The sequence below is a fragment of the Malurus melanocephalus genome, unplaced genomic scaffold (assembly GCF_030028575.1).
Source record: "Malurus melanocephalus ecotype Western Australia unplaced genomic scaffold, MMel_1.1 scaffold_14, whole genome shotgun sequence".
NCBI lineage: Eukaryota > Metazoa > Chordata > Aves > Passeriformes > Maluridae > Malurus > Malurus melanocephalus.
In genome coordinates this window covers 1060815-1084091 of record NW_026623246.1, presented here as the reverse complement: position 1 = coordinate 1084091, position 23277 = coordinate 1060815, and the positions used below count along the sequence as shown (strand labels likewise).

Here is a 23277-nt window from a genome sequence, read left to right as displayed (position 1 = left end):
CAAAGGATTTTACAGATAGTTTAGCTGAAGCCAGCAGATTTTGCCACAAGCACTGATAGAAGTAGATTTAGGTTCCACCAAAAAGAAGACTTTATCCTAAAGCTGTGGAGACCTTCACCATTTCTCTGTGATGAAGTTTTCCACTTATACAGCGGTTTTTACTATTCCCCTTACCATAAATACCCTTCAACTGTGCCCACATTTCCCATGAAGGTCACCTCAGACCCTCAGGTACCCATAGCAAAACAACACTAGGGCTCTTTCAAGCTGGGCACTGACCAGGGAAGGTGTCAAAAGACCAAATAAGTTAGAATTATATAAACACTCTGCTTCAAAATGTCAAGGACATTTACAGGCATTGGTTTGTCATTGTGACGTAAGATGCAGAAGGTAATTCAGTCTGTTCTTATCTCCCAAGGGCCAATGGCATTTTGTTCCTGCACATCTGGGTACACTGGAAGTGGATATGGGCCAAATGGGTGCTCTCCTCTCAGTGATATCTGTCAGCTGCAAAACCCTTGTGCGAATGGGCAGTGCTTGGTGAGTGCTGGGCTCCTCACACTTAGTGACAGCGTCATGTGGTTATAACCAGTTAGGGAGACTGGTGAGACTGATGAGACTGAAGGCTGAGTGCAGACATACTAATGGGAACGAGGTAAAGTCAGTGGGAATTGCAAGATGGATATAGCTGGGCAAAGCAAAGTGAGTTTCAGGATATACAAGCTGTTTCTTTGTGTGTGAGGTAAAGGCAGTAATCTTGGCACTAATGACCTGAGAAGTGGTGTCTGGTAGCCCAGGCTAGCCAATAGAATGCTAGTGCTGTTGCAGGAGAACTGATGAATGACTGTCCCTGGTGGTGCAGGAAAATRATTTACTACCCTGGATCACGAATGAATTACCCATGATAACAGAATCAGTACCACTGCTGACTTACAGGCTGTTAATATCCAACAGAGTTAGTTATGTGTTCCTAGTCTGATCTTGTGAGAGCAGTCCTGAAATCTCAGGCTGTTTATATGGACAYGGAAATTGTGTTCAAGGCAATTGGTTGCAGTTCTTCTGGTAACCAAGTCTTTTGGACCTAAACTGATTGGTGGTGTGAATTCATTCTCATGAAGCGAACATTTGGTTTGTCCATATGGACCCTCTGAAGGCTTTTTTTGGCTTTTTTAGTGAGTTGTGCTGTGCTCTGCAAAGTCCATGCTGCAGACCTGGGGATTTTGTTGTAGAGGACATTTATGATTCACAATGATGGTTTTGGAGAAATGTGCACAAATGTTATATTATTTTGTTCTAGCAGAGTCTTTTCCCATTTATTCTCATTAGTCTGCAGAAATCCTTCTTTTGATTGTCCCTGSAGGCACAGGGAAAATGAGACATAAGATATGGATTTGGCAGTGTTAAYAGCTGGATTTGATGAGCTTTAGGGTATTTTCTGAGCTAAATGTTTCTTTGATTCTGTGGTTTATTACCTTTTGCTTTTTCCATTTTCTATGTGAAATGTGATGGTCCTCTCATTTACACTCCACTCCTCACCAGCATTCCTTGTTCTCTATTCTGGAGGTATTTACTGGTCTTCACTCAGATATTTAAAGGGCCTTTTGTGCAGGTCTGATCTGGTTTTTCTGACTATTTAGAACCTGTTCATTATAGTCATTCTATTAAAAGATAGAACATCTTCCCCTAATTATATCCTAACATACAACAGTAGGCAATCATGGCTACAAACTATTACCTGAAGATAATAACACAGTCAGATATTTCAGTAATGGGACTACAGAAGCATCTAATAAAAGAGAGAAACCGCAGAGCTGTATTTGGTCAGCATAATGACAGAGGAAATGTAATGTCAATTAAATATCAGGCAAWGCATTTCAGAAAACACCTTTGAAAGAATCATTCCGAGCCCTATAATCATGTCAAAACCCTCTTCCATCATACTGAAAATCTATGGAACACAGAGGCCATGAATAGATAGTGCAAAAGGAAATAGAGAATGCAATATATTGATTGTATGTCATCAAAGACAGGATTGAAGCCGGTATCCAGGACCATGTTCTTCTTTGCCTTTAAAGACTGTGTTTATAAAACAAGAAATATGAGATAAGAAAACTTACAGAATTAAAACATTTACAGATATGGAAAGATTTGATTATAAGGAGAAGTAGTAAAGGTTGCAACAATGGCAATAGAAGAGACATACAGAATAAGGGATAATGCAGAAAAGGTGACAAAGTTGTTCCCTTTCAGCATTCCTCAGGATGAAAATGAAAGTTAACAGCCTACATTACTGCAGTGCAGGCTTCCCAGAGAAAAGTCTTGAGAGAAATGACTTATAAACCAGTTACCTTGCCTTGATATTTATAAGGTTTAGGTAACATGATTGACTTGTTTCTAGGGTAATCAATCCAAAACAWAGCAAACAGTTTTCTGATTGGATAAATGAATACAGATTTTGATTTTCAAGAAAGTAATTTGAAAAAGCCCTGCAAAGAAATAACTTAATAGAAAAAATCCAAAGAGATACATAATCTGATGTCTTTATGCTTCTTTATGCTTCACCAGTGACCATCAAGGCAAAAAAATTTCAAAGGTTTTATTTTTTTACTCCTTTATCTCCTCATAAAATAAGTGTAAATATCAATCTTTCTGACAACTGCATTGATTTCTTYAGGTGATTCATGCTCACAGTTAATTTGATTTGTTTATACCTGTAGGCAATGATTTCTGGCTATTTCTGCCTGTGTAATGCAGGCTGGACAGGCCCTAATTGTACAGAGAACATTGATGAATGTATCAGCAACCCGTGCCAGAATGGGGGAAGCTGCACTGATGGGGTCAACGGCTACTCCTGYGAGTGCACCAGCGCCTGGACAGGACCACAGTGCCAGACTGCCCAGCAAGGTACAGCCAGAACCTCCTGCCCTTCCTTCCTTCCTGGGAAATGGGACAGCAGGCTTCAGCCAGTAGATGCTTGGTGTATGGTATTAATATGTGAACAAGGACTGAGTTATGATGGGAAGAACAACCCTGTGTTTGGTGGACCAGAGGTCCCAACCCAAATTCCTGCCAAGTCAGTTTTCCATGAGCTTCCTTTATAGCAGTTTTGTTTAGCAGTAGAAATGCAACAATGAAGGCCCACTAGCCTTGGCTGGATGCCAGACATCCTAAAATAAGATCTCTGTTCCCAAGAAAGTGGTCTGGTAAGCTGGTTGGGAAAGAGGATCTGGTATAAGGAGAAAAAGAGAATATATTAATGTTTCTCTTTTGAGTGTTATTATTTCATTTGTTGTGAAGATGAGAAGTCCTCATGTTTTTAATCAAAAGGAAAATCCAGAAAAGRTTTTCAAGCAAAAATTTAATGAAAGGAATGCTAGCCATGAAAATGGGGGAATCTCACTTTTAAAGTGACTGCAAGGTCCTGCCTTTAACATTTCTTCTTAATATCACTTTTTCTGTTTGGGAATTTTTTGCCATTAATTTTAATTAAAAAATGTCAGGCATTCCAATGGAATTCCAATGGCATTCCAATGAGTCCAGTGTCCCTGTGACAATGGGAGAGTCTCATTTTTATTGTAGTTTACTAAAAAGAAAGCAAATTAAATTTTACTATAATATAGAATGTAAAACTACCACTGATCCCCTGTGAAATCTGCTCTGGTTTAAGAACTATTTTGGGTTTTTTTTCTATTTTTCTAAAGTATTCAACTAGTAATGTATTATTATTAAATCCATATGGGAAGAAAATCTTATTTTTAGCCATTCATAATGAAGGGATAGAAACCCAGTTTTTAGCAGTAACAAATCATAACATACCAACTGTTCTTTTAGTTTCTAATCAATGAGAAAAATAGTGCATTTTACTGCATGGTAGTTTTGAATCTGGTTGAAAAATGGTGAGATGTTTTAGACATTTAAAATAAAATYATATTATTTTTATTGCTTCTTGAAATCAAACGGTTTGCTGAGAATTGACTATTTCTTTGGAATCAGTTAAATGTTCAACTCAGCTGCTTGATGCACACTGTAGCTATATGTGCATTATGTTTTGGCTGCTTTGTAGACACATTTTTCTGTAGCTGTTTGGGGTTCTCAGTTCTCATGCATTGAATGATTCAGTGAGAGAAGAGACCATGGTATTTCGTGAGGGATTATCAGGCTCAGAAATCTAACCAAAAAGAACAAATGGGACAATAAAATGTCTTGAGGATAACTTCTATGATGTACCACTACTGTTTAAGACAATTTTACATCATGTTAACTTCAAAATGCAAAATGTTGTTTCATCGTAGGGGAAAATTTAGAGATTCAATCTGGAGGTATCCTTCTGGAAGCAAAGCATTTATGGACACTATTGTGAAACAGAATCAACATCTTTTGCCAATATCCACATGTTCCAACAGATACTCTTTGTTCTTTTTCCAGGAACTACTTTTCTTTCAGGGAATTTGGGTTTTTTTGAGATGTCGTTCCATTTGAGAAGAAGTCCTAAAGAGCCTTTTAAAGAACTGTTTTTCAACATTGTTTTAAATGTTTAAGAAGCAAAAGCTATGCAAAAAAAAGTTAGGTTTTGTTTTAGTCTTATAGTAATAGCACAACATTAATCTGTTTAATTTTCTCTTTCTTTCTGCAGTTTGTGGAGGATACCTCTCAGGCTCCAGGGGGACTTTCAGTTACCCTAACAACCCMCACAGCCAGTGGTACAGCAATGGGGTCAGCTGTGCTTGGGTTGTTGAAACTAATCCCAACAAGGTAAAGTAGAGTTCAGCTGAAAGAAACCCTGTGACTGCAGGACCCCTCAGCTTATCAGAGAAAACATGACTGTCTGCATGCTACATGTGTTCCAATGTTGTGATCCAATCCTCTCAGAATAAACAGTTTTTCAAAATAGTAAGTTTTAGACCCTTACTAGCCTTTGGGCTCCCTAGCCTAAGAATTTGCCTGGGTTAGATTTCTCAGACTTTTTCTATGTAGCTAAGGGTTAGAGTTTATTAACCTGCCTTCAGCTACAGAAGGGAACACAGAATGTGATTTAGAATAGCTGCATGAGAAAAGCTCTTCCCTGATGGGCTCCACAGTTGGTTCCTGGGCCAAGTGGGTTGGTCAGAGACTGGTGCTACCARCACCAAGGCAGTGGGTTTGATCCCCATAAGGGCCATTCCTTAAGAGTTGGACTTGATCCTTCTGGGTCCCTTCCAGCTCAGACTATTCTGTGACCCCCCCCAAAAATTTCACCTTTCTGATCTCTGAGTGCAGAAATGTAAAATGCTGAATTCATATTGTCAGTGGCTTTGTGTAATAGCAGCATTTGATTTTTTTAAGGATTAATTTTTAAATATTGCACTCAAATGTATATTCTGATTCTGATCTGCAGCTAACAAGTCCACACGTATTATAAATAACAACTACAAAATATGCTACTTCATACTTTAGCACACAATGTCTTACTTCAGATCTAAATACCTGATCTATTTTTTATATTTTGTGGAATATATTAAGTTGTTTTATAAACCAGTGCTTAACAATGGTCTATRCAGCATTACATAAATATATGTATGCATGTGACATATCTTCAAATTAAGCCTGGGAGCCACTGCTGTCTTCAGCAGAGCAYATTAAAGCACATCAGTGAAGAATCTGAKCAAACTTAAAGCTGTGCATGTCACTAAGTATCCAGAATGGTATTTGGAGACACTGATTCCACATGTGCAAAACAAGATCATGAATCTTTTAATGCCCATCACAATACTTTCAGCCAGAGCAAGGATGAAAAATGCGAACTATTTGATGAAAAAATTGCCTTACTGGAGTAAGGTATTTTATGCTGTACTTCAAGCTTTTCACATGGCTTGAAATTTACACATGTATGCATTTTTTTCACACATATAACACACACAGACAAATGGTCTCAATTATTAGTTTATAGAAATAATGATCTTTCCAGAAAACTTCACTGACTAAATTCTTATCTTTCTKTCTATCTTCTCTCTTTCCTTTTGACCCCTATTCTGCCCTGGAACATTTCAGGAAATGACATAATGGCTGTAAATATAGATTCTCACAGTTAAATGAATACATATATCTGCRCTATAAAGTTTCTGCATAGACAGTGTCTCAGCAGATGGGAAAAAGATTTATTGTCTTCTTGCTTTTCATTAGGTTCTGCGTGTTACTTTCTCATTCTTCCAACTGGAGACAAGTAATGAGTGTAACTCTGAATTCCTTCAAATCCATGATGGGCCTTCAGCATCAATGCACATACTGGGAAAATACTGTGGCTTCCAAGGTCCTCTAGAGCTTGTCAGTTCCCACAACTCTCTGTATTTTTGGTTACACTCAAACCACACTATTGCTGGAGGTTTTACTGCTCATTGGGAATCTCAGAATCCTGGTAAGTTTGCAGATATGCAAAGCATCTTCATGGTTTTGGAGTAAAATAAATTACTTCTTTTCTTTGATTGGGAGACAATAGGAACAGAAGAAAAGTATTTTACAAGGGAGTGAGGCTGAAATGTAGAAATATATRTCACTTAAAATATTTGAACTCCAACTCTAGGCCTCTGCATGAATAGCTTTCTGCTGTTTTTAAGACTGCTTTGCACCTCCTGTGAGGAATCCCCCAAAGAGCATGTGTTCCTGGGAATGCCGTTCATCTGATCAATTCTCTTTTCTCACAGAAGTATCTAGTACTTTGAGCAAACAATTTAATGGTTTGTTTTGCCACTGACAATTTGCAACAGCCTAGATATTCCATAGGTGRTAGATTGTAGGGATTTTGATTTTAAAGAATGTGTGAGCTTTTAGGTATGATTTGTTGTACATTTCTGCCTGAATTCTTGGTAATGCCACTTGGGTCATTGTTCCAGATGGCCTGGCAATGCATTTCCAGAGATAAACTTCAAATCATCTCATGTAACACAAAGGTTGCTTCAGTGTTCTGTGTATTATCTAGAAAAAATAGGGCATTGGGTTGTGTCTTGAATGAACCATGGAGAAGAAAAGGTGCCATTGCCTTATTTCTAGAAATATTTCTTGAAATGCTTTTTGGTGGGTTTTATCCTTTCARTGATCATTATTAGTTAAGCATTTTCTAATTCACAAATACTGGAAAGTGAAAGCAGATCTTTTTGGGGAAAAAATAGCACTTAGAAAAAAAAAAGCAAAGAGAGCAGTGTAGATGTGATTAAGACTGGTTGTTCCTAAGGTATAACACATGATTTACCCCTCCCATTCCCAACTGTTGCACTGATGCTATTTTATTACATGTATATAAAACAGCTTTATCTGTACTTAACTTTTCCTTTTTTTTTCCTTTTTAATGGAAATAGTCTTGTGCAAGGATTCCAAAATTATACTACTCACAAAGAACAGAAATTCAAATTAATTTTGTAAATCCAGTCCAAACATAGGGCTTCTGATTATTTTTCTTAAGGCATATTCATCATAACTGGTAAAGAATMTTTCTTTTACTGTGCAAATCAGGAAATAATTGGAGTTCTCCTTCTAAAATTGAGTTGCAGAATTATCTGCAAAATTTAAAGAAAGAAGTAACTTGCTGTTTTGTTTGGCTTGATCTTTGTTTTAAAATTTATTCTGACCCTAAGTTGTACCTAGTTTTGACACTACAGGACRATTCATCTTCTGACCCAACATGAGGTGATAAAGCCATGTTCTTCCCTGTCTCTTTCTGTTAGAATGTGGTGGTGAGCTGACAGGTACTTACGGTTCGATAAGCTCTCCTGGGTATCCTGGTAACTATCCTATAAACAGAGATTGTTCCTGGACCATCTCAACCAGTCCCGGCCTTCTCATCACATTTGCTTTTGGCACACTGAGCCTGGAACACCATGAAAACTGCAATTTTGACTATTTAGAGGTAAAGTGCAATTGCGAGTTATGACAACATTTTGTGGATATGTTATTGCAAAACAAGATATTTCAAAACTTTTTTTATGTACAGAAGGGGACTGTTTGAAAATTCAGTCCTGAAATCCTCCWTTGTATTTACATGTTCCAGCCATCCATGCACAATCAGAGACAACAGTACAGAAAGGGGWTGAGAACCTGCTTCACTGAAGTCAGTAGAAGTCCTGTGACTAAAAAGGATGGGATTCAGGCCAAATACTTGATGGGAAGCTTTCCCTTTCTTACAAAGTTCAGTCTCCAAACTCTTTGTCAAACTTTGACCCACAGAGAAGTCACGAGCCTAACGGAAACTATTCAGGAAAGGGATCTAAGATTAATATTCATATCGTAGCTCACACAGCAGTCCATGGCTTGCTGTGTGAGCTTAGGGCTTTTTGTCAAGTGTGAYATAATGTTTACAGAATTCACCAACACCTCTTCATGGAAATGAGAAGCCAGTTTGGAGTAGCATGTGCAATGCAGAGCATGATTTCAAGARAAGAGTTCAACAATAGGTCTTCTGATACTTTCTTTTCCCTTTCACAAAACACCTGACGGCTCCCAGCAGCAGCATCACAGCTATGCTGGTGGATTTGTTTCTTGGTTCCTGTGTGTTTGGAGGAAACTTCCGAGGAGCTTTCCTTCCACATACCATCTACAATACCTGTGGGGCTTCCATGATAACTTAAGGAGTGCTGGTACAGTTCACAATTGGCACACATCTGATAATCCTAAATGTTGATCTATCATTCTGTCTAGATTCGAGATGGTCTTCGTCCACAAGACCCTGTCCTTGGTAAATACTGTAGCACTGGATCTCCACCCCCACTCCAAACCACTGGTCCATATGCACGGATTCACTTTCACTCTGATGACTCAGTTGCCGATAAAGGCTTTCATATTCTCTATACAACATCTCCTGGTAAGCAGAATATTCATGGTTAAAGGGTGGTCTGTGGCATTCTCAAGATAGAGTCCACAACACATRAATGGATGTAATTAACACTTGCTCTTTAATAATATAGTAATTCTCTTTGATTTGCAGACATTGTACAGAGGAAGCCTGAAAAGGTGTTATGTACTTATGGATATCTCAATTGATTTTTTTTTTTTCTTAATATAGCAGATCCAAGTTGTGGAGGAAATTTCACAGGGAGTGAGGGGGTTATCACATCCCCWTTCTGGCCTAACCCTTATATCAGCAGCCGACAATGTGTCTACATTATCCGACAGCCAGAGGATGAAAAAGTATTCCTCAACTTCACCCATGTGCAGCTGGAGAGTCATCGTGGTTGTTCAGCAAATTATATAGAGGTGATTCCCCTAATCAGTTTATATGAAATTTTGATTACATATATGTACAAGAACATGTATAACTTTTGTCCCAAGGGCTACTGCAGAAATAGGTGTTAATCAAAGGACTAAGTATACAAATTTATTGGGGTCTAAAAGTCACAGGGGCTGAAAGAGCAGTATGGTGCATTTGGAGTGAAGCAAAGATAAAAGAATGAGAATATCTGTCTAACTTAACACTAATTCTTAATTGTCTGTACATGATTATGATTAAGGGGAAGTTTGGACTTTTGGTAAATGCATGTCAACTGTAAGAAAAATAGAATTAATGCCATAGTCACTATGCAGCATTTTGTGGAGTCATAGAGTTATATGGAAGATCCTGTTCTGACACTGAAAGGAATAACACCTATAAATGTTTATACATACATTCCCAAGAAAGTGGTTGAGTTACAATTYCTGGAGGTATTTAAAAGATGTGTRGACACTTAGGGACATGATTTAGTGGTGAGCTTGGCCATGCTTGGTTTACAGTTGGATTTAGAGGTTTTTTTCGACCTAAACAATTTTATGATCCGATATACATATATAAAGCCTCTATACATATTTAAAGCCAGGAGTTTATTGTTGCCTTAACTGAAATCTTACAAGTCTAATTCAAGAATCATTATTAGTCTAAATCTAAATGTCAAAGAAAATATAATAGTATAGTTATAATGTTTCTATATGGAAAATATAATAACAATACAGTAGTAATGTCAGTACTAACCAAGATCCACTTGAGGTGACTTTTATGTTTGCTTCCTAGCTCTCTCTTCACTGGTCTGCAACTTCATGTTGCATACAAATTTACAATTGCAGGGTGCCTTTTCAGCACACAAGATGCCATGTTTTCATTTTCTTTGTTATCCTTTAGCCCTTTTTGCCCGGCTGCCTGTGGCTGTGGGTGGGCTGTGGCGCGATGCTGTGCAGGCGGGGGGCAGGTCCTATCCCACCACCCTGGCCAGGGAGAAGGGCAGCCCTGGGCTGTGGGCACCTGGGGATGGATGTGGCCTGAGGCCAGGCCAGGATGAGGGACACATGGGGAACCTGGCTCAGCAGAGCCCACAGCCGGGCAGGGCAGGACTGTGGGGAGACGGAGGCTGGTCAGGCTGGCCAGGTTTGCTGGGGCAGGGACTGACAGCCCTGGGGGCTGCCATGGGTCCATGACAGTGTCAGTGTCAGTGTGTGGGGCGCTGGGGGAGGCAAGGCTGGCGTGGTCAGGCCTGACGAGTTCTCCATGCTGATGGGCCGGACCCCTTCTATCACCCCATCCCTGTTCTCCTCTGTGCCCCAATTCACCATTTCTCAAGGCCTTTGCTGTCGTACCCAGCCTGTATTTCTCCATACAGTCATAAGCACCTCATCCCACATGGGATGGCTGCTGGGTTCTGCTTCTGTATAAAACTGTGCCTGTGCCATGCAGAGCTATACAGAAATAAAACTGTGCAGTGGCTGGTTGATTTGAGAAGGTGCCRCTGCAGCTGAAGCAGGCAGGAGCCATCCCTGCGGCCCCAGAGCAGGGTCCAGCACTGTCGGCCATGCAGCTCAGTGGCAGCACAGGTTTGGTTTTGTGTTTAATCTCTTCTTGACCAGGGAGAAACAGGCCCCTGTGAGCTCCATGCTGTTGGTCTATTTTTAAAAGATGTTATTGTGCTGACATCGTTCCCYCTTCTCCTCCTGTAATTCAAAGACCTGGGTTGGAATGAAATGTAATTAGTTTCTGAAATGAGAGGGGAAGTGTGTTTAATGAAAACAGACAGCTTTTGTTTGTTTGGCCTGCTAYTCCTCTTGCCTAATTGCTGGCAGAACAGCAGCTAAATTCACAGCAGCCAAAGAAACAAAACCATTTCTGTTGAACGCCATCGGTTTCTATTAGTTCAGCAAGGCATTTACCTCGCTGTTTGCTGATCAGTCACAAGCCCTTCAGTTTCCCTGTGCTTCTGCCCTCTTCTTCTGCCTCCCCTCTTACTCGGTGGCTCAGCCCAGAGCAGAGAAATGGGACTGACATTTTCTGGCTGAGACAGTCAGTAAAACCAAAGTACTGTGCTCTGTCTATCAAAGCCTGATTTTTCACATGTGCTTTCCTAAAACACCATTTCTCTGGGTTTTATAYTGAAGTTCAGCTAGGCACATAGTTTTTGGGTGCTTAAGTTACTTTAAAAATCACTTTCCAATAATTGTTTTGACACTTTGGGAAGAGGCAGGTTATTCCATTCCCTGGTTATACCAGGAGATCTGTAGACTTTSCACAGGGACCAGACACAACTCACACTTACTCAAGGGGGGATGTTTAGTTTCTTACTAAGGAAAGCATCTGCAATAAGAAAATAGAGACAATAAAACTTACTTGAAAAAGGCTGTGTCATGGTGATGCAGAGGTAAGATGTTAGCCAAGACAACTCCTTCTGCCATCCTTCTAACTGGCGGGAGACATTGCTCACATGGTTTAGAGAATCTGTTTTTTTTTTTTATCACTACTCACTGGACTTTATAAGCCAAAAATGTAGGAAGAATCAGCTCAAGAAAAATACATAGACTCCTGTGAGTTACATTTCGGGAGGCTTTCACTGCTTTCCAAAGATTTGCTAAATATTTTGGCACAAATTYTGATGTCAGCTGCTCTGCTGTAAATCCAGAATAATTCTGTTGCCTTAAGCTCAGGTTCCAGGGAAACTGGAAATATCTGTTATCCAGAAAGCCATTTCACGAGCTTAAGACTGCAAAGCTGGGCAAGAAGGCCAGCCACTGCCTGCTCACCAGGGCATCCATGAGGGTTCCTTGCCTCCTCTCCCAGCACATGGATGAATACACCTAAGGAAGAAAGAATTTGTGATGAGATCCTGAAAGCTGGATKTCCCTGCTTTGCCAGTGAATTCATGGGAATGATTGTTTGGGGTTAACAGCATATAGATGCATTTAAAAGCAGTTCTGTCTACATGAACTACCACCATGTTGACAGCAGAAAAAAAGGTGTTTTGTTTTCAGGAGAATCTTTGGGACAAAAGATTCTTTTTCTGCATTTTTTTTTTTTTTTTTGCTTTTGGTCAATTAAATGGTATCAATGGAAATGAAGATTTCAATGATATAAGGTCTTAGTGCTGTCCCTCTGCCTCAGACTGACATGAATGCAGAAAGATTCTTTTTTTTTTTTTTTTTTTTTTTTTTTTGCTTGGGCAAAGAGCAGAGGACCTGTCTTTTGGACTTCAGGTTGTTGTTGCCCACTTGGAATGAGATGGGCACCGCAGAGATATACCAGGGCTCTGCCTGGATCCCTGGATGTAGCTGTTCTTACTTACAGATATGGATTCAGGGTCAGAAGYTTTGAGGTACAAATACCTCTTTCCCATCCACTCCCCTTGATAATCAGGATTTATAATCAATTTTAGGAGAAATATATAAGATACATTTCTCCTTTGATTARCAAATTGATTGAGGTCAGTAGAAARGCCGTGYAGAAGGTAAAAGCTGGATTYCCTGATAAAGCTTCATTGCCATTATCAGGCATTGAAGCCTTYAAATAAAGTAGTGAAAAGATGTCAGTGTGCCTCTTTACTGCTCCGGGGACTTYGAGCTGTATCTCCTGTTAGTGAGCTGTCTGGCTGCATTGATGTATGGGTTGTTATGGGACAAATGCTTGTTCTGGAGAAGTGCCATTGAAAAATCACTGGAAACTTCATGGCCAGAGCAAGAAAATCAAAAATACCTGTCGTTACCATACTTTTTTGTGCTGTCAAAAATTTCTCAGCTGTCATTGGTGGCCAGCCAATCTGGCTCTTTCATACTAAAGGGTCACTTTTGGAAACATAGGCCCAAATAGTGCTAAAAGTGCAGTTCATAACGAAGAATCTGTTTCATCCTAATGTGATGTGACAGCAGCATGTGTTTGTGTCTTCTGTGCTGGTCATCTGATTGCTCCTGTGAGCTCTCGTAAGTCCTGTGCTTGTGCCAGTTACTGTGATGGCTCTTTGCCCCTCTTATAAATACAGAAAACAGTTACTCCTTTTGTTATTTCGCAGCTCTTGTGAGATTAYAGTTTTATCTGGATATCAGATCTCAATGCTTTTGTGATTTAAGACTTGTCTTTATTCTYTTTGATGACTAGGTTCGAGATGGTGACAGTGAGATGTCTCCTCTTATTAGAAAAATCTGCAATAATACACTCATTTCTCCAATCACTTCTACCAGCAATGGTCTCTGGATCAAATTCAAGTCTGATGCTTCTGTGCAAAGAACTAGCTTCAGGGCTATTTATCAAGTTGGTAAGAGGAACTGGTCACTTGCACAGTGAATTCGCCTGTATTCTGGACACTTTCAGTCATTTCCATGCTGTATTATTAATGTATTAGGTTAAACACAAATTTCAAAAGACAGGAAAGAAGAAAATTTAGAGCAATTTAAACAAAATTATTTGTTTAAAAATATGTCTGCAATAGGTCTGCTGCAGGCAYTCCTAGCAGGCTTGGAAACGTGCCCTTCATTGCCTCTGAGAATGAGATTATCTTGGTTGGAGCATGGTGCTAATAAGAGCAAGATTGTGATACCCATCCTCATATGGGCCATTCATTTAAGAGTTAAACTTAATGACCCTTGTGGGTCACTTCCAACTCAGWATATTCCATGATGCTACTAATAATGTGTCACTGCTGACACACAGAAGTTGTTATAGCTTCAATTCTGCCTAAATCCTTTTRCTTTCACTTTGGCTATCYTTTAGRTCTTAACCACYAACAAGCCTATCTGTKTCTGTGAAACAAATGAGTCAAATACATTWGTTTTCATGGGCACAGTTTGGTCTTCTGTAAAAACATGTTTATGGTGTACTTATACTAATTTGTTCTTTTAAATATGTTCTTTATACTACTTGAGTGGTCTGTAGTAGCTGCTGTAATAAGATAGGGGTTTATGGTTGGTTTTCTTCTAATTTCATGGTGGTATTTGATGCACATCATATATCGTAATTATGATATAAGTACTGATTCTTGGTGTCTCTTTGCAGCCTGTGGAGGTTCCTTGTCGGGAGCAGGCACAATCCATTCCCCTTATTACCCCAGGATGTCCCCTCACCCAAAGACCTGTGARTGGATCATCTCCCAGCCAGCTGCCAAAGTGGTGATTCTTAACTTTATCAACTTTGACATTCGAAATACAACCACTTGTGATTTGGACTACATTGAGGTAAAGAATAATACACRTATACTATGAACTGTAGATACATAYCTGGAAGCTCYTTCTAATATTCTCTCCTCCAAAGCAGAAGTTCTTGACAGGCAGGCCCTCCTTCCAGCTGTCACAAAACCTCTTCCACATTCGTGATTGGATCCCAAAGTTTGWCTAGATTCTCCAAAGATGTTATGACTGTTTTGATAATCAGAGACAAGTATCAGGTATCTTTAAACAGATAGGCTGGATTMGGGAGGTTTATGTGCCACTTACTGCTGAGGGTGAGAAATATCCTTTCTTCTTCATCTGACCTGCTTTGTGTGGGTTCTCTGCTAGGCAGAAYGTTGTGTTTTATGTGCCTGTAGTAGGAACCACACTGAAGAAAGGATCCTTACTAAGGRTCTCTTTTATATAGTTCTTACTAATTACTTTATGCTTAATACTTGCATGTAATAAAAATTTCTATAGGATATTTTGAATTCATTGTTCTTCAGGTCAGAGATGGCAACARTGGGGACTCTCCTGTTTTGGAGAAATACTGTGGTACAGCTGTACCCTCTAGAGTGCAATCCACACGGAATAATCTCTATATTAAATTCAGAGCTTCCTCACTTACCAACCTTGGATTCAGAGCTGAGTACTGGCCATTAGATACAGGTAAGGGTTCTTTTGCTGTTTTCTGTGTAGTGTGTTGGGACTTTCCAAATTTTCCCTCATGCTGAAAACAATTGGCAATCAAGTTTTATGATAGTGTAATGGAAGATACAATCTGAATCAATTACCATGTAGYATGCATCAAAGAAGAAAGGCCATGAAATTTCTGAAAGAAAAGTAACCTATTTTATTAGTGTCTAACTTCTTTTTAATAAATATATCATTAACCTGACATTTTAAATCCCTGCAGTATGTGGAGAGACTCTCACTGGACTATCAGGAACCATTACAAGTCCTGGTTATCCAGATGTCTACCCACATGGGATTAACTGTACCTGGACTATCAGCATTCAACCTGGCTACCTTATCCGCCTGACCTTCACTTCATTTAACATGGAATTTCATTATGGTTGTGGAAAGGATTATCTTGAAATATATGACAACAGCACTGCGSAAAAATTGGGAAGGTGAGTATATCCATTAGCCTACAGACCTGAATTACTGTGGAGTGAGCACTGTTCTGTAGGTCTTGACATTCAATTTGCTTCCTTAAGTTTTGTGTGTAGATTATTTTCTCTTCATCACAGAAACAATAGCAGCAATTTGTCTGCTAGGATAGTAAAGGCAGCTTGCCTTCCTTGACATAGGAAGAGAAGAACATTTAATAAATAATATACTGGGAGAAACTAAGTTGTGTCAAAAGGATAGCTATTTTAAGGACAGGTTTCAATAGCTGGCTTTGTACCACTCCATTAGCATTTTGATTAATGGAAAATAAATTGAAAGGCRTTAATATATCTCTGCCCAGAAAAGACATTATTTTAAAGTCTTGCAGAATTGAAAGATTACTTAGGAGGCTTCACATTTGGATCTCTGCAAAAACTAAACCACAACCTGCATCATATAAGATTTAGTTCTCACTTTCTCCTGATACATGATTTTATCTTAGGGAATCTTTTATTCCACTTCTCCAATTGGTTTTCTTGCTGCTCTAGAATTCAAGAACATTTGAATAACTTGGGAACAGTACCCAGCTGCAACTATAGACTGTAAAATAGTTGGCTGATGTGGCAGTATTTTAGAAAAATAAGGAGCAAATGACTCTCATAATGGAGAGTATTTTGCAATCTTAGTGTTTGGCCAGCCACTCTGACTCCTACAAAAGAACAGAGTATGTTGTAGGTACAGCATAGTATAAATTACACAAGAATTTGACAACTTGATGAAAGTCAAAGTTTCTTCTCTGATTTTGCCACACTTTAGATTTGAACCCTTTTACATGTAGTGTGCTATTTAGTCCCATGATACAGGGTATATGTCTGGGTTCTGCATCATCCAAAGGAGAGAATTGTGTATGTGTGGCTAATCAAACTTCTGAGGAAAGCTTAATTCTCTTCCAGTGACACAGATGCTTTACTGCCATTTATTTTGGGGAATCTTTTTGCTGCAGGTACTGTGGACTATCAATTCCACCATCTCTCACTAGTGGTGGCAATATGATGACATTGTACTTTGTGACAGATCACAGCATTGCATCTGAGGGCTTCTCAGCTAATTATATCTCCCTGAATGCATCCAAAGGTAATATGTCAGTCTGTTCATTATGCAAATTAAATGTTTTCAGCTGTCACTGTAAATAACACTAGAAACATTAGAAAGAAAAAGAAACATTATTTTCTGTGTTGCCAGAAGACTTCCTGGTGCCTTTTCTACTCCTTCTTATTCATTCTGCTTTATTCAAAAGCTTTTTACTCCCTAGGAAAGCGGAAAGCAATTTCTTTAAGCAGCATTGCTGCTTTCTTTAAAAAGTCAGTAAGAGCTGACGTGGCAGAACTATATGAATTATTTAGGAAAAGTATTTTCTGAATTTTCTTTGTCCATTCTGAGCTGAGTRTGTGTGATCTAAGAAACCTACTGATCATGGACAACTCACTTGAATGGGAGACTTGGGTGCCATAAAACATTCATTTAGTCCCTATAAGGTTCAATATTGATGGCGGGTAGAGAAAGGTTATATAGGACGAAACCTTGCAAAGCAGCAAAATAACCTGAAAGCACAAGAGATTTTTTCATTACAACAGAGTGAAACATTTCTGTCCCCATCAGAGTTCAAAGTTCCCGTTAAACATTAAATCTATTCTTTAAGTATTTTCTAAAGGGCCACATCAGTGAGGTAAAGGAATAACCACTGCTCATTCTTTCTGTTCTCTTTTGAGCATTAGGAGCAATTTTTTCACAGAAAGGCAGGTTAAGCATTCGAATAGACTGCCCAGGGAGGTGTTGGAGTCACCATCCCTGGATGAGTTCAAGGAACGACTGGATATGGCACTTAGTGCTATGAAAGATAGAGGGACAGGGTCTGCCTAGCAGAATTAAACCACAGAAGAGGCAGARTGAAGCAAGGGAGGAAAAAGTGAAAATGAGAATGCGTTGGTAGCTGGGATGTTTGTTACCCATCATTAACCAGTTTCTGTGTGGTTTGTTTGTGTGAATGCAGACTACAAGGGATTTATTAGATGAATATCAGAAATTCATAGTACTTATCTGTGCAGCCGTAGACTACCAATGGCTATTCATTGTTTGCTCTTAGTTTCCTTATTTTTCCTAATTCCTGAATAGTTTAAAAGCAGCAAAATTTCAAATTCCTAACTGCTTGTGATAGCTTGGAGAATTTGGCTATTATTTTGTCTCTCAAGCATATGTGAGCAGGCGAGACCTGTRCGCAGGTGAGACCAGTGCAGATTTTGCCACTGTGGTTTTTTTCACTACCAGGTAACTTACAAATCCAAATAAACCATTTTTCAGCTGCCTTCATTTATGTCTGAATTATCTGGTATAGAAACAAAAAAWCCAGTACAAACAATTAATATTTAATGAGAACCATTTCCAGGAGGAAATTTCTATCTGTCAGAAATTAATAGGCAAAAAAAAAAGTTCTACTTTTAAAAATCTTYCCAAGAAAACTCTGTAGTTTGAAATCTGAATTCTGACTAGTGAGAAATTGTGACATTATCATCCTTATAAAGTATTTTTTTAGCCTGTGTTTACAACTGCAAATGAAACCTTCTGTAAATATCATTGTTGCTTTTTAGTGTGATTTTTTTTCCTTTTAATTAACCTCAGATTAATATTTCATGGGTGGATTGATTYCTTCCTAAATGTTCTTATAGCAACTTTTCTCACAGTCCATCAAGATCAAAGTACTCTTTTCTCAACATTAATTTATGTTTCTGTCCCTGTTGTAACCATATCTGTTTCTGGGGTTCTGTTAGCCATTTCAATGCTGTCCAGTTTCACAGCTCTGCCTCCTCTCTTCTGTATTTCCCTCCTTTACCACCACCRTGGTAATTGGTTTTTCTCATATTTCATCCAAAACACTGCAATATGTCTCATGTGGAGTTCAAACTGCATTAAAGCTGTCCCCGGACTGTTTTCAAACTGTGCCTTAAAAATGCACATCTGCTGTCTCTTCAATGCTTTCAACAACTATATAATATATTTATATGAAATTAGCACTAWATGATATCTTAATCAAACTGTATCTAATACCTATGATTTTTTTTTTCCTATAATGAACATAAATAACTTCACTACTTTTCAGCCAAACTGAGCTAACTCTCAATTTATTCTCACTGACTTAGAATGACCTCTAGAATARATGCTTTTTCATTTCAACTACTACAATTTGTATAAATATGGCAAAGTAGGAGATAGCTGCTGAAACWGAGTACTAAACTTGCAGAGGTTCTGAAACTATGATTTGTTAACYTTACAAAGATTTTTTCCTTTTGGTCCTGGAACAAGCGTAGCAGTACTATAAAATTTTCATAAATACCATACTGGTAAAATTAATTTTTTTATTGAGTATTAAGTGTTTTGAAGTTTCTGTGGCCTAAGAGAAGGCAAATAGGTATGTATGTGTGAATTTTGCTGTGAGAAGCARCTCCTCACTTCCCTGCAATCATAACAAGTTTTAGTTTCCCCACTGTGAGATGTTTAGGTCTGATCTTCATCTCTTGTATATCCAATTACGCTAAGGTAGCAAATTGCTGAACATAATAATGTCTGAGAGATTGACCAAAACTATGATTTTTTTTTCTTTACATCTGCTGCTTACTTACACTTTTTCTGCCAAAGAAARTATGGTTCTAATAATGTTTCTTGTGCAATAAGAATCCTTCATATTTTTAAGTTACTTTTTGTTAACCAGCTGGAGGATAATCAAGTATCAGAACTTGTCCAAGATGTTCTGGTTTATATTACACATTTCAATAGTCTTTTGCCTAGGGTTATTTCAGAGAGAATGAGCTATTGAAAACTATTATTGAAAACAAACTCTCTCATTCAGAGAGAATGAGCTATTGATTATCCCTTCTCCCTTGCTCCCCAAATAAATTGGAAGAGGGGATAAATTGGGGGAATAAACTGGAAAAGAAAAAGGATAAGAAAGAGTGAATTTTTTTTAATGTAAAATGAAACTAATTTTCTACTCCAGGCATCTTGATAAACACTGTTTTTATTAACATGGTTTATCGGTGATATATTAAATACTTGAAAAGTAGCCTGAAAAGAATAAAAGGCAAAGATATATTTCCTGTCAAAAAAAAAAGGCACAAGATGCAGCCATGGCCATGGCCCATAAAGTGCAAGCAATTGTTTTAGCATTCTGCCAGTAGTAGCTGTGAATAGCTCATGTAGCAGCAATACAGATGRAACTCCTTCAGTCAGACATGCCCACRCTGATGCTCATTTTAAAATGWGCATCCCCCACTTAAACTRTAGGTACCTTGGATGCTTAGCTCTTCACCATCCTTCTGTTATTTAAAGGAAAAAGTCACATGGAATGCAAGGTAGTATTTTGATTTATTTGCAAGAGCCCAAGTCTCRACTACCAGATAGGGGAATGTCACAACAGCCATATAAGTGTTATGGTAGATTGTAGGGTTTTCGTCTGCCAGTTTTGGCTGACAACATCAGAGATAATCCACATAAAACCACTGAAAAATCTTTGAGAGAGTTTAGTCTTTCCTGGAACTTTTACTCAAGGATTGATAAATACAGGCCACAATTTTCCAATAGCACTGAAGTCAGTGCTATTATTTTTTTTTGCCCTCAACTTTTTCACAAAAAAAGTGGGAATGCATCTGTTTTACTTTGAATTGGGGTTWAGCAGTGTGTTTGKTTGGTTGGTTTGTTGGCTTTCTGTTTGTTTGGGGTTTTTAAAATTTGTTTATGTCTTTAGAGWTGCTTAATTTCATTCTTCCTGCTAGGAAAAGTTAACCTTAACAAGGTTTTTAGCAAATTGTCTCCCTGATAGACTTTTTATTCCTAGTCATTSTCTGGCTTTAGTGAAAGAGAATTTTTCTCATTATCATCCTGAATTGTGAATTACATTATTTACCAAGATGGGTAAGCTGGTTTTAAATAGCTTCATTGTGGATTGTATGTTAGTTATGACTCTTTAGGGAAAAAAACATGGATATAATTTTCTACATTATGCGTGACTTCATGAGTAAGTAGTACAAAAGCTGGCATTTTTCTCTGCTGTTGGCTATTACAGCGGGTTACTGCCATTTATGGCATTTTTTTCAGAAAAGCAAACACATGCAGTACTTAAATCAGAAGGCAGATTGAATAGCTTTAAAAACCTCACAYACTGGGCAAAGCAAGATGTGTGATTGTTCTCAACAATTGCCTCCTGTTTTTCATGAGCTGTAATAAGTATCTTCCAACTAAACTGAATTCACAATTTTCCAGACATATAATAATCACATATAGTATTAGACTGCATTCTGAACTTTGGCAAAGGAATCAGAGTACTTTTCTCCTGCTAACTTTGCTAAGTGTTCACTGAAGGCTCKGTTACTGCCCAAGCACACCCCAAAATGTTGTTAGTGAGGTGAGTGCTAAAGGGGAGTGCCAGCTCTCCTGTGAAAGTAGAGCACCGTGAATTAATCCAGCTACCAGAAGAGAGTTGGCTGTCAAAAAACATGGGTTAATTTATGCTTTTCTAAATCCTCACAGCAGCCAGCATAYTCCATCTAGACTTGGATTTATTTCACTGTAGCCAGAAGTCTMACATTTATAAGGCAGTCACTGTTCCATCTTCTGTATTCATTATCTCTTAGCTCATAAAGAAGATTGTTATGTGAAATATAAAGCACTACACAGCATCCAGTAAAACAGCACACTTGGGATATAAGTTTCTGTCYGTGTTCCTCCCAAGAAGAAAAGCTTTGGTGAGGGAGGGAACCTGGACAATCCAGTGGAAATTKTTATTAAAAGGGCAGATAAAAACATTTTGGCTTCTGTAGTGCTATTTTTACTGTAAGGGTTCTTATCTAGTACACCAGTTTTAATATTCTCCAGGYTGAAAGCTCGTATTCTTGGTCTCAGGCTCTGAGTGAATAAGTAACAGCAGTATTGCAAGAGCTCTAATCATTAAGTGTGGCCAAGTCAGACACATATYCTTCCAAAAGCAGGAGGAAATAATTAGTTAAAAATAAGTAACCTAATAAATATACACACATTTTCTTTTTTATTTTTACTGATTCTTTGCAATGGTCTGTTAGGAAAACTGGGTCATATTTCTAAGTCAGATTTCTAACCMTTCAAGCAGTGTTCTCAAGAAATCATATGACTTAAGGATCTGGAGTTTGATGATAAGCCCCACATATCACAAAACACCATGGGAGCTGGCAGTGCAGCCAGGGCATTATAAAGATTTACAAAGCAGCACAAGGCTCTTAAGGTGACCAGGACTAACCTGCTATGCATATATTAAAGCATATCTGAGATGGAACACATAAATTACTGAAATTCTAGATAAAGACTTTAATAGATAATGATTTTAGGYAAATTGGTTCATGAAACCTTTTTGACTTGTCAGTGCCAAAGCACAAGCCAATGGCMGAAAATTATTGACCTTTTCCTGTGTCCTCTTTCTCTGTTCTCCCCATGATGAATTAGGAGCATGAATTTGGGCACTGGCTTTGGGAGTATTTAACCCACAGAGAATGTTTTCAACAGACACATTCCAGGTGACCATGAATGAAAAAAAAACCACTATTGAAAGTGAAAGTGTTTTAGAAGTTAGAATRGATACAGAACAAACATGGAAGTGACCAATCTTAGACGTGAGGGGCCTGAACTGTAGCTCCATCTCTTCCCCCTAAATTGTTATGCAATTAAAGAGTTAAGCATAAATATTGCTACACTGAAGCTATGCTGTGTTCAAAAGCAGATCTCAGGGATCTTTGGCAGCCAGCTTAAATGAACATAGTTGAACGTGRTATTTTGCTTGCTCTCTCAGTTGTACTTCTAATTAGTATAAACCTGCCTATTTGGTAGGATCTACTTAATTTCTTAGATTTGCACCCTGGAGGACCTGAAATAGGGAAGTGGAGGACCAGAATGAGTCCCCAGCATCATCAAATCCAATCCACAGTTTAATGCAATTCCCCTCATCCTTTTGGGTTTTTTTTTGCTAAAAGCTACATAATGTGAACCCCTCCTTAAATTAATCAAACTGTATCTTAAAAAACAGTGGACTTTTTTCTCCTTTCTGCATCTGTTATGCTGGCTGGATGATGACTCCAGAAACTCACTTCCTAATAGAAACTTTCTCCTAATTTCTACGTATCTGTACTCATAGACATTTTTTTACTTCAAAACTTGTCCTGTCTGTGAGAATGTCTTCTGTTTTTCTTCATGCTCCTTATGTTTATCTGCACTTGCTAAGCTAAACAGCTTAAGCTCTTCTAGTGTCTCTTGCCTACCAATGTACTGATTTCCTGCTACCTCTSTCTTACTTGTTCTTATTTGATTTTCAGAACATGGGTGACCATGGTTATCCACATTTTTCCAGGTGACATCACCATTGCCTTGTGCACCAGCATCAAGATTCCCTGTTTTGCCTGAAAACACTTGATACAGCTCACATATCCTCTAGCCCTTTTTGCAGCCACATCCAAAATTTTACTCATTGACAGTGATCAACTAATAGACAACGATTCTTCTTTCCAAACCAAGTCATGTACTATTTCATAGCACGTATTTTTATTCCTATTCTTTGTGTCTGTGCTTTGAAAATAACTTATTTTTAATTATTGCTTAGGTTCTACCTCAGCATTAGTCCACACTYTTTTCTTCTTCCCAGCTCATAATACCAAGGTGCATGTGCATTGCTCACAAAAAAACCGATGTTGTTGATTTCAGTATATG

General features: G+C 38.4%; 1 protein-coding gene across 1 annotated transcript in view; it reads left to right on the top strand.

Annotated features, from left to right (window-relative positions):
* CUBN (cubilin) overlaps positions 1 to 23277 on the top strand; it is a 141568-nt gene that overhangs the window by 11308 nt on the left and 106983 nt on the right. Inside the window, exons 11-22 of the mRNA XM_057383343.1 lie at positions 419 to 540; positions 2718 to 2904; positions 4634 to 4752; positions 6160 to 6391; positions 7695 to 7876; positions 8665 to 8827; positions 9029 to 9219; positions 13343 to 13499; positions 14237 to 14415; positions 14895 to 15057; positions 15305 to 15521; positions 16505 to 16635. Of these exons, the coding sequence (XP_057239326.1) occupies positions 419 to 540; positions 2718 to 2904; positions 4634 to 4752; positions 6160 to 6391; positions 7695 to 7876; positions 8665 to 8827; positions 9029 to 9219; positions 13343 to 13499; positions 14237 to 14415; positions 14895 to 15057; positions 15305 to 15521; positions 16505 to 16635 (2043 nt within the window). The remainder of the gene's footprint in view (positions 1 to 418; positions 541 to 2717; positions 2905 to 4633; positions 4753 to 6159; positions 6392 to 7694; positions 7877 to 8664; positions 8828 to 9028; positions 9220 to 13342; positions 13500 to 14236; positions 14416 to 14894; positions 15058 to 15304; positions 15522 to 16504; positions 16636 to 23277) is intronic.